The sequence below is a fragment of the Anas acuta genome, chromosome 10 (genome assembly GCF_963932015.1).
Source record: "Anas acuta chromosome 10, bAnaAcu1.1, whole genome shotgun sequence".
Classification (NCBI taxonomy): domain Eukaryota; kingdom Metazoa; phylum Chordata; class Aves; order Anseriformes; family Anatidae; genus Anas; species Anas acuta.
Window position 1 is genome coordinate 18,982,482 of NC_088988.1, and position 15,194 is coordinate 18,997,675.

The 15,194-nt window shown below is 39.3% G+C and overlaps 1 protein-coding gene across 3 annotated transcripts in view; it reads left to right on the forward strand.

Moving 5' to 3' along the window:
- MYLK3 (myosin light chain kinase 3) overlaps nt 1-15,194 on the forward strand; it is a 40,194-nt gene that overhangs the window by 6,063 nt on the left and 18,937 nt on the right. Inside the window, exon 2 of one of the 3 annotated variants that reach the window (XM_068693453.1) lies at nt 4,681-4,804. In XM_068693453.1, coding sequence (XP_068549554.1) covers nt 4,796-4,804 — 9 coding nt within the window. In that variant the 5' untranslated portion in view covers nt 4,681-4,795. Of the gene's footprint in view, nt 1-4,680; nt 4,805-6,010; nt 6,205-13,315; nt 13,991-15,194 lie in introns of those variants that run through there. The other 2 variants (XM_068693450.1, XM_068693449.1) reach the window with 2 other exon arrangements.

Sequence of the window (15,194 nt, forward strand, 5' to 3'; positions counted from 1 at the left end):
GACATAAAAGGCCCCTGGGAGGCTGTTAGTGTAAATAATTACATTAATGCCAATTTCTGGGATCTCAGGCATGCAGTTCTCATTATTCGCCAGTGTAAGAGCTTCAGCGGAGCTTCCTTATATAGCCAAAGGAAGGAAAGTAATTGCGGCTCATGCCTTACATGAGGAGGAGGCAGGGATCAGAGTGACTGGGCAGGAAAGCTGGGCCTGGAAAAGAGCAGGACACATAATGGGTTGGGGAAACAACACAAGTCAGGAAAAGGCAGGGCAGAAAAAGAAAGGAAGGTGTGGGTGATGGAGAGGATTTGACTGGAAATTGCATGAGATGGAGGTTAAGCTAGACAGAGCTGGAGAAGGGTAGAATGACAAGAACTAAGCATCTTTGTGTTAAGGCTACTATGGCAGATACATGGAGATCTGTGGGGTATCATGGGGGAGAAGGTGGTGCATGGGTTTCAGGTCTCCAGAGATGTGAGAAGAAGAAGAGAAGTTTGGGGGAGGAGGGAGAAATGAATGGAGAGGTGCTGTAATAATAGAAGAGAGTAAAATTGGTGCTGCTCAAATTTTTCTGAATTGAGCAGTTCATTTTTTTTTACCCAAAAATTAGGTAGCATGACCAATGAATGCTCCAAAGCGTATCTTTTTTTTCTATGTTGTTTGGGTTTTCTCATCTATATCCCTGGTTGCGCATTTATTGGGCTTTTCTCGTGGTTATTAGCTACTGGGGAACTGATTCAGACATGATGCGAAAGGTGCACTAGATCCCCCACCAGTGGGAGTGGTGTTGGGAGCGTTCATCCCTGTTTTGCAGTATGTTTCTTCATTTTGAATTGACTCTGAAAAGAAGCTTTTCAAGAACAATCTTGAACTTAATTAATGACACTGTTCTTCAGATGAGTGTCCAACAATTCATATCACCGAAGTTAAAATACATCTAAAATACTTATTTCTGAATTTCAAACTCAAATGTAAAGAATCCTGAAAATCTGTTTTCTGTATATATGTTCCTTACACGCACAGTCTTGGTGCATGTGTACTTAATGGGCCTTATTCAGAGAAATTGTGTTCTTTAGTTAATAGAACATTAAACTTAGAGGTTGCAGTTGCCACCTATGCTGTGTGGCTGCCTCAGAGAGGTCAAGAGGGTAGGAGAGGGTTGTGTCAATTGAATGAATTCTTCATTCAATAGTGCATGTGCTAAGTGGGAGCTTGATAAAATTTGTCATGCAATACAAGTGGCAGCCTGCATATCACATTTTATTTCTTCCAGGAGTTTCTTGATCTGCACTTCTCACTATTTTAGGCTTTTTTTTTTTTGAGGGCAAGTGGAGGAATTCTTCTGTTTCAGGTTTTTGCAAAAGGCTACCTCTCCACGCTTTGTAGTATTTCCTGTTAAAAACAAGCTGCTGGGCAGTAAATCTGTTATGACAAATGCTTTACAAAGGAGAATAAGGTAAAAATAGAACAATTATTCCTACTTCTTGTTTTTACTGTGCATTCCTTCACTAGTGGACACTAGAAGGCTGCAGAGACTCTCTGCCTCAGCATCTTGAACTTAGTTGTTACTGCCTGTAGGGCTGACCTGTGTAACAAGGGTTTGTGCTATACAGAAGTAAAAGACACTTTCCCCAAATGTCCCCCATCCTTACAGAGAAGGCTTGAATCTGTTCTCCTCTGGACCTTCTTTGAGATGATTAAAGCTAGGTTTGCTATGCAATATGGTGTGCTTTGCACTATTACCTTTCCATGTTGCCAGGAGAGAAAGATAGTGAGTCACTTTGCCTCCTTAGTTTGATTTTGTGGTGGTTGTAGCTACTTTTCAAGCATTTACTATGTAAGTTGGCTTTCATGAGTTTATACAGCCATAGACATTATGCCCACCTGCTTTGGTAAATGGAACAAAAGCAGAGTAATGAAAGAATGAAAATCTTCTAGCAGTTGTACTTGTGCTAGTGCTTTGCAGGCTGGATTCACTCTAGTGCAAATCTGTGGGCTAATGAGGTTAAAGCAGAGCTGAAGATAAAGCCCAGAAGATCCTATTCTTTTAAATGAAAGCTGCCTGCCTAAGGCTGTCTCTGCTGGTGTTTTCCTTCTGAAACAATAAGAGTGAATACTGCCTGTTTAAAAATGGAATATAATTTATGAGCCTTCTAGTCTTGGAGATGAGTCCGTGTGTACCTAGGATTTAAAATATAAAATTAATATTAATGAGGTGGGGAGGCTTTCAGACCTGGCCTTTACTACTAATCCATTGCAAGCTGAGCAGCTCTAGAAATGCACTGATGCTGGCACAGACACAACCAGGAGTTGACTGCTCTTAGAAGATGCATCATCAGACAAAACGGTCACAAACTTCTGAATGTGTGTCCTGATCAGATACACAAAGAATATTTCTGATATCAATACCCTGCTGATTTTGTTTGCATTTTCCTGCGAATGGTCCTGTGTGCTGGCATTCAATTCTAGCTCGTTGCATGGATGGAAGAGTAATGAAAGGGTAAGTTGTGGGTAGAGTTTGGAAATCTATTTTGGAAGGGGACTGTGAACCTTTGGGTAGATGTTTTGGGCATAGTCATGGTGAGTTTAACTGGGCAGCATCAGTGTCACTAGTTCCCTGCTCCTGATTAATAATATTGATAAAAAAAGCTTTAAAATACTGAGGTGGTACAGTAACTCTTAACAGTACAAAGCAAATTCCCTAGGGACTATAACTTCTATATTTTATTTTTTTTCAGGAAGAAAGATACTGTGTATTAACTGCCACGTTAACTGAAAATTTCAGCTAAGGAGTGTTGTTTAGATTATAAATTCCACGAATGTAGGATGTGTTTGTGGAGCAACGAGCGTCCTCATAATTCACAGAGCCTGAAGCTGGGAGATGAGAGAGGTCACTTTAAAAATGCTGATCCCTTTCATTTTGCACTGTATTTAGTGCAGGAATTGTGTCAGCATCTGGCTAGGGAAGGGAAGTTATTAATACTTAAGTCTCTTAATGTTACCTTTTCTTCCTTTCTTGTTCTTTGCTCTGAGTTGCACTGATCTAGTTGTCAAGCACTTCTATTTGCTGGAAAGAAGGATTTTTGGAGTGTGAGTGTAGCAGATTCAAAGAGTTGCTCTGAAAGTTAAAGAACTAACCTTGATCTTTATTTCATTTGGTGGCGGTTACTTGCATGATTTTTGTAAAACTTCTGCATTTATTCTATAAGTAAATGACATCTCATGGTGTCTACAAAGCCTATACTAGAATACCTATATTTGAACTGAGTACACTCCTTGTCTCTAGCTCTTAGTGTTTTATAGGGTGAGAGACCAAACTGTTTTTCCTTGTGTGTAAAATCCACTAGCCTTTTCTGTAGTATCAAAGAAAATCACAGATTATGTAGCCCTGTGTCCATTGCCTGTTTTCTGGCCATGTCAGTACACTTAGTTTTGTGAAAATGGGACTGTTTGCTTATTGTGGATGGAATATTTTGTAGCTGCTGCTGTTTTGTTGCTTTTGATACCTTTCTGAAAGCACAGTCATAAGATATGAAACGACAATGGAGATGAAAAAAGATCATTTTTTTTTTCAAAAGATGAAATAGAGAAAAAGCAAAGCTAGTAAAGCTTATCATAATAATTATATTCTTAGTTATAATTAATAAAAATACTGCAGGAAGGTGTTGTTTTATACTACAGTTCCGTATTTAGATCTGCTAATGGAAGGTTGCAGGCTGAGCATTGCTTGTTCCGGACTACTTGCCAAATTTCCTAAAGGATTCTCTTTGTCATGCAAGCTTTCCTCCATGGCGTGCCACTTACATGCTGTACATGCCTCTGCTGCCATGTTAAGTAATATCACCTCTTGATAAAATCTGGAGTAACGACATGATTATTTGTGCCATTGGAAAAAGTTATAAAAACACTTTTGTTTTTCCCCTGGACATAGACATCTCTGGACTCATGTATTAAAGCTCTACACCTTTTGAATAGCTGTAGTTCCATATCCTAGGAATACTGCTCTAAGTGCTTCCATAAACCCTGTAACAGTCTCGCCATATCCAGGCACAATATCTCAGCAGCATTACTCATTACTGCATGGAAGTCCTAACTTTTTCCTGTACCACTATATGGAGCCAGCTGGTGTGTCCTAACATTTTGGGGCAGTTTTGACCTAGAATTCTTGGGTTGGTTCTGCCTTGTAAAAGTGGGGAACAGTAATAATAGATTCTAAAGCTCTAAAAACGTTCTGGAAGCTAGGAAGGGTTCAGCTCAGTCTTACAGGTGAAAAAGGCAAAGCACAGAGCTCAAGTTAAAATTTATTCAGGAGTCTGGCAGTGGAAATGGGCCTCAGATTTCTGGAGGTTTAAGGCTGGTGTCTCAGGCAGCCTCAGGTTGCCTGTGTCACATACCAGCATGTCAGGCTACTAACTTTTTGGTAGAACTACCTCACCTCTGTGGGCTGCAGTCAAATTATCCTGTACCCCAGGCAACCCCTGGCCTTTTCACTTGTTGTTGAATGGCCTAATAAATTTTAAGTTTAAATTTTAAATTTAAACTGCCTTGTCCAGCAGTTTAAAAAAAAAAAAAAGTTTCAGCACACTAAGCATGGCCATCTCATCTCTGGCTGTTGCCCTGTGAGTTACTCAATCATCCTAATTCACTTTTTTTTTTTTCTGTATTTATTTATTTTTTTAACAGGATATTGGTCAGCTTGCTATACAACCCCAAGTGGAAACGAAGCACTTGTTTTTGCTGTGAGAAGGGTAGCCAGATCTATACCCACCCTTCTGGACCTGACATCTCTTAGATCGTAATGATAAAGGTACAGTATCTTCTCTCCATTGCTTGCCTGTTTATTTTAGAGGAGAACTGATGTGCACTCACCCTGTGGTAAAACAAAATTTTATTATGATTTAGTAAGGGAAGGCTTGGCCCATGCTAAGCTCGGATATTTCTGGGCTTGCTTGTCCATCGGTGCAAAAATCACTGGTCCTTTGTGAGTAGCTGTACTTGTGTACCAGTGCCTGATGTGAATTAGGTTAATGGGAGATCACTTGGAAGTAGTAATAAAATAGAGCTAATTTTACTGCAGCTTGTTGACAGTGGGAAATGCAGGCACAGCACAGATGAAAACTGTAAGCAGGCTTACTCTGACATCTCTAGAACTTACTTTCCTTCTTAGATCATTCAGTATCTTGGTATCTATTGTCTTTGTACATTTGTACTCCACTGACATAATTTTATAGCTGAGACCAGTATTAAAAGAAAAAAAAAAGTATATTTTACCCTAGGCAAAATAAAAAGCAATTAGGTAAGGACCAAATGCATGAGGAGCAATGTTCGGGTGCGTTATGGCTGCTTATTAATGTAACGTTGGGTAGAAAAATTTTAAAAGGATATTCTAAATTTACGGGATCACAGACGTCGTGCCTACATGGACTTCAAGGCAATGTACACTTGTGTGACAGCACATTGTTTGGCCATAAGGTATTTTACAAACTGAAGTGAATGGCTCTGCATGTAGTGTCAGACTGTAGAAATGCTGCCTGAAATCATAAACAGCTATCTGAATTCTAATGGAGGATGAATATGCGTCCTCTTTTGTCCATTTGTTTGTTCCTTTTGTTCCTATGGTATAGCTTAAGAAATGTGAAATGAAAAAAATACTCATATGTATAATCATGTTATTAAAGCAAATGATGTATTACTGAACAAATGGAAAGCAGTCAGATAACTCCCGTCGCTGCCTAGCTGAAACATTCTTTCTGTAAGTTACCGCTATAGCTAAGTTAGACTGGGCAAAATTGACTTAAGGAACAGACAAATGCAAAGAGGGGACTCTTCAGTGACTTCAGGAGATTTGGCTGTCATCTGCTGTTATGTTGTTTCCGTGCCTTACAGTAGCTCTTATCAGTAATTCAGGAAGTGAGCTGCTGGGATGCAGATAGAACTTAGTGCTGCTGATAAGGAAGTGAAATGATTGAAATGCCTGGTGTAGTGTTAGATAAGATGAAATGCCTAGTTTATCACAGAAGCAGAATTCTAGCAAGATCTAGGGAGGCTGTGCAGCTTTATTCAAGCCTAAAAGGCTTTAGGGTACATGGGAGACCACCACACAAGCCAAAAAAGATGGGAACTTTGTATCAAGAATCTTCTCTGCACAGATCCCTTCGTTTAAGCATGGGAGGATTTTGTGTTTCTGATTATGTAAAGAGATTTACGGTAAGTGTTTTGTTGTGACCTCGGTTTGAAAGTGAAAATTTACTGGATGGGACAGTATTGGTTTCTGTGCTGTTTGTAAAGTGCTGGGTCTGTTTGATATGCGTGGCCAAATTGTACAGTCTGTCTGCTTGCAAACCACCTGCTGATGTCAAGGAGGTACCTCTGAAATGCCGAGTGTAGGCTTTGCCTTAGTAAATAAATTTATTTTTGTGAGAGTCTTGACACATTAAACTTGTGTTCCAAGTGGTATATTTGTAGAGTAGGGTGCCAGACTGCCATTCAAATTACGTGAAGGTCAGTTGTTACAGCTTTTTGCTGTAGTTATCGTATGTCTTGGAGTTGCAAGACAATGAATCTGTCAGGCAGGCTCATGCTGAGACAGTTTCATGAGGAGCCAAATTCTGCATCAAGCCACTTAACCTGTGGTAAAAGCAGTGCAGGCAGCTTGAACACCATGTGCTCAATAACTCAGTAATGCGTATTCTGTGCTACTATGTAAAAGTTTTGATATCAGAACCCTACTGGGCAAGGATCTGAGGAAATTAAGTAAAAGTGCATCTGTGTCCAGAAAGTTACTACTGACCAACAGACTACAAAACAAGAAGAGAGATGACATTCTGGTGGAACAGGATATAGGGATCTAGTTTTCCACTATTGTAACCTATCCATCAGTGTTTTAAGGCTATCTGTGGAGTTAGGTTTCAGTTGCTATAGTGGCAGGGAGTCTGGGGAAAACACTATTTGTTTTCTTCAGTTTGCCTGCATATTTATCTTCTTTTTTTTTTTACTGGCTGAGAATTACCATTACCATCCAGATAGAAGCAAAAAATGAACTTATTCAACCTTAAAAAGTATGCCATGTATATATAATAATTTTCAAGTAATGTTTAAAATAAATTAAAAAAATAATTAAATTTCAAGGGTTGTTTTGCATGGGAAACTATCAGATTTTTTTTTCTTTGTAAAGACTACTTTCAAAAATTTGAAGAAGGGATTGTCTCATGCCTTGCTTAATGATAGCTCTAATGGACTTTCTTAAAGAGTTTGTATTTGTTATCATATTAGTTCCTTAAAGAGCCAATGAAGTAAATGAACTAAATAAATACTAATAAACAAAGTTCTGGTACAGCTAGAGAAAATGACAAAATTTCTACAAATCTCAACAGGTACAATTTTGTTGCAAAGCCACAGATTAATTTACTGTTACATAGTGGATCTAATATGCCCAACACTAGAATATTATTTTTTGATATAATTTATAAGATTAAAAACAGAGCAGCTCAGAAGGCTGCTCAGAATACATCATATGGAAGGAGCTGCATGATGTTCTTGTCTATTTATGGCAACATCACATAAAAAAAACATTAGTCTATTGATTTAATTGAATGTACTAATGAACTGTTCATCATGTTGAACAGATAATGCTGTGTTTGGGAATGACGTCAAACCAAAATGTCAGAGATATCTAGATCAGCAGGTGCACATAATGGACTTCAGTATAGGAGAGATGACTGTTTACTGGATCTTTAATTTTCTTTACATGGTGTTCTGGCTACTAGAGGATAATAACAATGTCAAGGAGTGCCCTTATTTAAAAATAAAAATCCCTCTCTTAGGTTCCTATAAAGAACGTTATTAGCTAGGACCACCGAGCGTAGTACCTGATGTTTGCTGTACCACAATGGTCAGATGGAAATGTGATAGAAAGAATAACTGGGGCTCTGGATTGCACAAGGCCTGAAACAGTTGTGCAAGCTGCCTTTGGGAGAACTTTCTGAAAGTACATCAGCAGCCAAAGCACCCTCAAGTCCGGCCAAATGGTTTGTGAGGGGCTTGGGGGCTGTTCTGGGTAAAGCTGCCCCTTGTGTAGCTGGCCACAAACACTTCATTCACCTGCTTCCAGTGCAGCCTGACATAACGTTGTGCTCATGGGTTTTGCTTTTCAAACACTTAATCCAGTGCGATGTAAAATTGTGCTCGAGGTGATCATACTTAAGTCAACTGTGAAGGGCAGACAAGTAGCTGTGGGATCGGTATTATTGCCTCTTAACTTGGAAAAATGAGTGGAGGAGTGAAGGGAAAAACTCAGATATATTCTTGCAGCAGTTGTTAGTTGTTACATTGATGAAGTTGAAAACAATTATTATAAATTAGTAAGTTAGTATAGCTCTGAGTGCATTTTTGTGGCAATTTTTCAAACTTGTAAAAAAAATATTTGAAAAAAATCTTCCAAAGTAGGAAGGGAACAAAAAACAACATCAAACAGTGCAGTTCAGTGATTTCCATCTTCTCTAACGAAATCACATGTTGCTGGCAGAGACTTTTGAGGGATCTGATTGAAAGGCAGTGAAATTTGAAGTCAGTAAGAATAATTGTACCAGTTTCAGTGTGCTTTAGAACAAACTCTGGATAATGCAAGGCCTTCCTATGAAAAGTTGACTGCCTAGAAGTAACCCTTAGGCAACAGAGATGAGAGAGAGAGGGGCCTATCTTCCTACTTTAGCGGGAAGAATTTGCTTTTGCTGGTTTTATTTCTGTGGGCCTTATTGCACAACCGAGGCTACCCTTCTGTGTTTCAGTGCATTCCTACTGACTTAAAATTACTTGTACCTGAGCAAACTACTGTAGACACAGTAGCTTTTGGTAGATATAAAAGGTGCCTTAGGGCTCTCTGTTGAGCTCACATTAATAGTGAGAAAGCGTGTTGTAAATGAGAGCCAGTTTGCTTCTCAAATCCAAGGGTAGCTTTGATGGCAGATCATTTGAATCAGCAGGCTTTGCAAGGAACTGTCAGCATTTTGTGTAATATTACTGAAATTCAGGGAGAGCAGAACCACAGCAGGACTTCTCTGGTTTACAGAGAGCTCTTTGTTGAAGAAGGAGGAGTGAGAATCATTACCACAATACCAGGGAAACATTGCCAATGACCAGCCTTCTATCCAGGCTGATAAAATATTTTATTACCTGTTTGGATAAGAAAAAAAATAGTTGGCAAGAAAATGAGACAGCTTCTTAATGCTGTTTCTGTGGGTAACAGTTCTGGTGGTGAGAATGAGCTTGGGGTCAACTGAATAAATGTGAGCAGGCAACAGGTGCTCTCTTGGTCTCCTGAGAGGAAAGTAACCTGGAGGAAGAACTTAAAGGCTCTTGTTAAGCCATGTGGGCAAATGGTAAACAGTATTATCTAGAAATCTTGTCACTTTGATGTTAGTGAAATGTCATAATTGATCTGTTCAGCTATCTGCTGTCAGCTGCTTGACAGAGATGCATTAAAATAATAAACATGATCTCGGTTTCATTAACCTGTCCATAGCTGTGCCACTGCCTATGAGTGTTCTACTTAGACTCCTTTTATTTTCCTTTTAAAAAGGAATAAAAAAGGAAGAAGGCAGGATTGGCAAGAGTGTTTCCGAATTTACTGTGTTAACAGTTTTGTCATTAAATGTACAGAAAAAGGAAAAAGACATTTATATAATTAATATTATAGCTTAGTTGATGTGATACCACCATAAAGTTGAACTCTTGTACACTGAGCAATATTTAAATTTATTATGCCAGGGTCACTTGGGGAGACTGATAGTGTTTTATAGACACTTTTACTGTGCAAGTGGATTTCAACCAACAGCTGACGTGAGTAATGTGTTAAATGTCAGGTTCTTGGCCTTCTAAAGCAGGTGTGGGCCAGTTCCGAGTTCACCACCAAACATGGCAGATGGAGATCTTTTGTCTGATCTCAGCAGGAAACCCAACTATTGGACCAGGCAGACTTAGCCAGACTGTATGGCATATTTTGATTTTGGAAGTTATTCCTCTAAATTAAAGCTGAAGCCTACTTCAGGGCTTGCCATATGTCATGAGAATTGGTATCTTGCTGTACCATTTCTCTGTGGATGTGCTTTATTATATTTATGTGTCTTGGAAGCACGCTGCTTGTGAGAAATTACTCACTGGTGTAGGGCTTAATTTTTCAAAAGTTTAAGTACCCTGAAGCTTAGCTCTTCATTTGCTGGGTGGAAAATTGCATGTTTGTAAGCTGCAGCAACTACATGTAAATTAAGTAGATTTTCAGCATAACTTGAAAAAGTTGCCAGCTGGTTGCTGAATATGTAAAGGATATTTATTAGTATTTTTTTTGCCTGAGTAGCATTTAGCAAATGTAGCCAGATTTTGAGGTTGTCTTCTGTCTTTTGCTTTTTGTAAAGTCCTAGCGTTTACCACCTTTAGTTCTTTGTCTCCTTAGAATTCTGTTGCATTGCAACCATTGCAAACTTCTCCCAAAGTCCACGTTCTCTATAAAGCTTTGGCTTTGTTTAGACCTTAAAAAGCTTTTCTTTTTCCTTTTTACCTGTGTATTTTCAGTCACTTCCAGTTTTACTGTGTTGCTGGAAGCAGTGCAATAATCTAATGAGATGATCTGTTGGAGCAGCTGGTTTTAACCTCTGTGACATTTCTTGTTTGGGACATAAGCCTCTGGTATCACTTTAGTACATGCTGTAGATTTTTGTTTTCCCCCTTTGCTTCATCTTTTTTCCTACGGCTTATCTTTTTTTTTTCATTCCTTTGGGTGAGAGCTAGCAAGGAGCGATCAGAACTGAGCTGCCGTGTCCTGGATTCTTAAACCATCCTTTGTGTTGAATGTTAATGTTTCTCTTGTTTGGCATCAGTCTTTCACAACTGGGAGTGTGTGTGGGGCTGAAGCCAAAGTGGAATAAACTCTCATTTCCCTCTTGAGAATAGAAGACTCTTTGGCACCATCAGTTGAAGGTCGCTTGCAGTTCTGGTTCTCCAGCATCTGTGTTTCTTTTTTCTGGCACTCCCGAGATAGTTGATAGCTTGGAGATATTTTAAAGGTATCCTACAGGTTCATTTCAGTTCAACTCTTCATGGAATGGAGTCAGTTGCCTACACACTCCAGATCACACTGCTCATTTTTTTTGTTATCTGGAAAGAAACAAGCAGAAATCAACAGGAGACCAATTATAATAAGAAAACTTTATTCTAAATTTAGATCCAGACTGTGATGGACTCATGTGGCTCACCAGTTTGTTTAGCCAATGACAGCATGGGGTGACTGAGCAGAGCTCTGCCGTGCACCAAGGTCCTGTGGGAGTCCCTGGTATTCATTACTCACCTAACAATTCATGCTCCTCGGATGTAATTTGGGAGGTATTGGAGATGAAGCAGCATATGTACTAAGTGCAAAATTTCATTATAAGCAATAGGTCCTCACAAAGAAAAAGTGAGTTTAATAGGCTAATGCATTTCTTACAGTAACCGCACTTTTCTGTGCAGTGTAAGGGTGGGTACACAGTGATCTGCAACAGGCTTTTTCTTTTAGTATTGAAAGACTTGAGAGTGTCTCTCTTCAGCATTAATCATTTCTTAAACTTAGTAACCTTCCTTGGATTTCGACTGCAGAAAAAAGTATCACCTCGTAATCATGTAAAACTGAACATGTATTTTAAGCATGGTCCTGAATGGAAAGCAGGTGGCTCTAGAATCTAGTTTATTTGTAGGAGAGAAAAAGAGAGGAAGAAAAAACAATTCCTGTAGCTTACACAGTAGAGTTCTATTTTGTTCTGAAAACTTCCATATCTGCTACTGCCCCGTAACACTTGTTTCCCTCCTCTCAGTTTCTTTCAACATAGTAAAAATGCAATTTCACTTATTAGCTGGGACCTGATATAATGCTGACAAATGTTACGTTGTGAGTTCGTGCAGCCCAGCAATTAGTTCTCTTCTGCTCCTAAATATCTTGTGATAAAGCTTTAGATGTACAGTAGTATCAGGAAGGGGAGAATCTCCACAATCTGCTGATGGGGTATCATAAAACTTGTGCCATACTATCCCAGACCACTGTGAAAGTACCACTGACAATATCTTTTGGATTAAAAGTGACGTGGCATGAAATGGCCAACTCCCGTCAATTTTCACAGGCCACGTTTTCTTCTGAAGTAATTTCTTGGTATTCAGACCAATATATATTGACAGTAATAAACAATCGAAGTCTTAGAGCTCTTTGTGTCATTTGCAAAACTGGTTAGTGGCCTCTAAACATTGCAGAAGTGCCAGATTGCCTCTAATCGCGTGCTGGCTTTAAGTAGTCCTACCGCAATGTTTTTCTTGTGCAGATAAACACGTTCTCTCACAGAAATGGCAAGGACTTAACACCTTGAGAGGGTAATTTTAATGCTGATACTACTGACTCCGCAGTGTGCAGAAGGATTTTAAATTCTAGAATGTCTTATACAGAAAAGTCACTGTAAGAATTACAACTTCTTCCCATACACCCTTTCTGAAAAGTGAGGAAGAGCTTGGAGGCAAAGGGATGCTTCGTATTACAAAACCTGTGGCTTTGATGTGGTTCACACCAGGTCTCTTGCTGCTCTGATTTTTCCGTGGTGCTTTTCCTCCTTGCTCTACACACGTGCAACAGTGAAAAGGCACTTCTCACTTTTTTGACTTTTTAGTAATTTTCAAAAATCACGATCGTAATTTTTGTTGGAGACACGCTAATGTAATTCAGAAGTGAAAGCAAGTCAGAAACAAATCTGTGAAATCAGACCTATGATTTCATAATTTTGTTGCAAACAGTTGGACGCTTGCTCTGATTTTTCACTTGGTTCACTTTCAGAGCCTGGGAGAAAGATTTAATTTTAGAAGTTTCAGTTGACAAAGACATGCTGGTGCTAGATACGCATTTCAGATCCTTGTCATTGTACTCTATTTTTAAATTCAAGTGACAGCCAACCTAGTGAGTACAGCTTGTGTCTATGTTGCATATTCTGCCTCTGTGTTGGAAAGCTGAACTCTTCCAAGCCTTAGCACGAGGCCACCAAACTTACTTTTCTATTTGCTCTGTTTAATGAGGAGAAATGCTCTAGCAAGTTCTTTTCACAGAACTAAAACTGGTCATGAAAAGTGTTTCTCCCTACAGAGGTCTGCTCAGGCATTGGTGATTGCTAAGATGCTCGCCTATCAACAGCCACTTGAGAAAGAATTTTAAATGGTCTTGTGACGTCAAGGAGGCCCAAGAAAATTTAGTCTGGTGCCAAATTACCTCCGTCATTGAAAGCATGCAGTAAGAAATAGATAACACAGAAATAAATCTTTTGTGCAATAGCTATCTAATGATACGCTCTGCTGACTCCAGTAAGTGAGGTTGTCTGGAATAGGAATAGCAAAAGAAGATGAACTTTCAGACCCTCATTTTCTAATTTATGATTAATGAAAAGCCAGCCTAATCTATCTGACATCCTGCTGTCTGGACAGAATGTCTGCGGGTTGCTTGGATGTTGCAGAGGGAAATGCCCTGACCAAGTTACAGCCTACAAAAGTGAACAGCTTAAGTACGATGGATAAAAAATTGAGTCTCTTGAACGAAAAGATGGACAAACTGTTGCATTTCCAAGAAGACCTGACAGGCAAACTGCAGCGAGTTAACAAAGGCATTGATGATGTAGAAAAAGGCATTAACAAGCTAACGGTATCACGAGCAGCTCCTGATGAGCCAGATGAAATGAAAAAAGGACTAAAGCTATTGGACAGTCCTCACCAGGCTGATATCCAGAGCATATGCTCAGAAGTGTTGAAATTGATGAAAACGGCCCAGCTAGATGCCTTGAAGCATAAGGAGAGGCTGGCAAAGATAGAGAAGAGGTTTGATACACTGGATAAAGTGATTAATTTTGTGGGAGAAGTATTGAGAAATTCTAAAGTAGTGGATTTTATTCTCAAGGGCATTGTGCCCTGGAAGAAGGGAAGTCCGCTGGAAATCCTTGTCGAGGTTGGTTTTGTTTTACTGTTCTTAATACCTTTCTTTGTGCTGTAGCAGGGCTCTCCTGGTGATTTCTTGTATAACACGTATAATTCCCATTTTCCCTGTAGTGTTGCTATTACAGGTTACTGCCATGACCTTTGAATTGCAAGCCTCTTGAGACAGAGACCTAGGCTTAAAATGTGTCTTGCAGGCTTATGTCTGAAGTGCCCCAAGTGTGCCAGGCAATCCTGTAACAAGTATGAGGAGCAGACTGCTACTGTAAAAGAAGATTCAGCTTCTAACGGTGCTTGAAGATCAGCAATGTCATTCAAATAAGCGACTTAACTGAGGTTCCTGTGAAAGTATGACTAATATACTGGAAAGCGTTTGCTGAAGGAAGAAGCTTCTATTTTCTTCATTGACCATGAATTCCAAAAACAACACCAGTTAGTAAAACTTACGCTGACTTCTGTTCACATGACTGAGCAGCCTGGGCATCTAAGTTGTCTTATAACTCTGTCTTTATGATGGGCCTGTGGCTTCATGAACTCTACTGACATTGTGCACTCCTTAAATCAAATAGTTCTTGGGTTTCACAAGAGCAGCTTGCATCAGTTTGTACTTATCAACTCCAACACATTTTTTAATACAGTGAGGAAGCAACAGTCAAGACTGGTATAGTTGATATGGTATTTTGGAATGGATTAACCTTGCTTTTTAAAAGTTACAAATGCTTGGAATTAGTTTTGGCCAATGAGAGTTTTGAGCCTTCCCAGTGGCTTGTATCCTAGGCAAAAATAAAAATAAAAAAAATACTGTGGAGAGGGACTCCATGAGTTGGAATATGTTTGTTCATTCCAAGAAATCTTCTGCATACCTGCACAGAGGTGTTAATTACAGTAAAGACATTTCTAGCATAAATGCAAATGTCCATTCCTATCTTGATCAGAATGTTTCTGCCAGATCTGTGAAGTGTTTTGGTAGATGTTACACCTAAACTCCTATAAAAAAAGGACAATGTTAGATGCTAGCGTACCTTGTGGGGCTTCCTGAGAGCTCTTCTGGTCTCACTAAGTGTCAGAGGCTGACAAGTAAGCTGGACTGCACAGAGACAGAAGAATTTTATAAGGAGTTTTCATTAATGCCAAGACCAGATAGAGATGATACTTGTACTTGAACTCTTTCAGTTCTACAAATTTTTGGAAAAAAAAATACTTAAGTTTGCTTTATG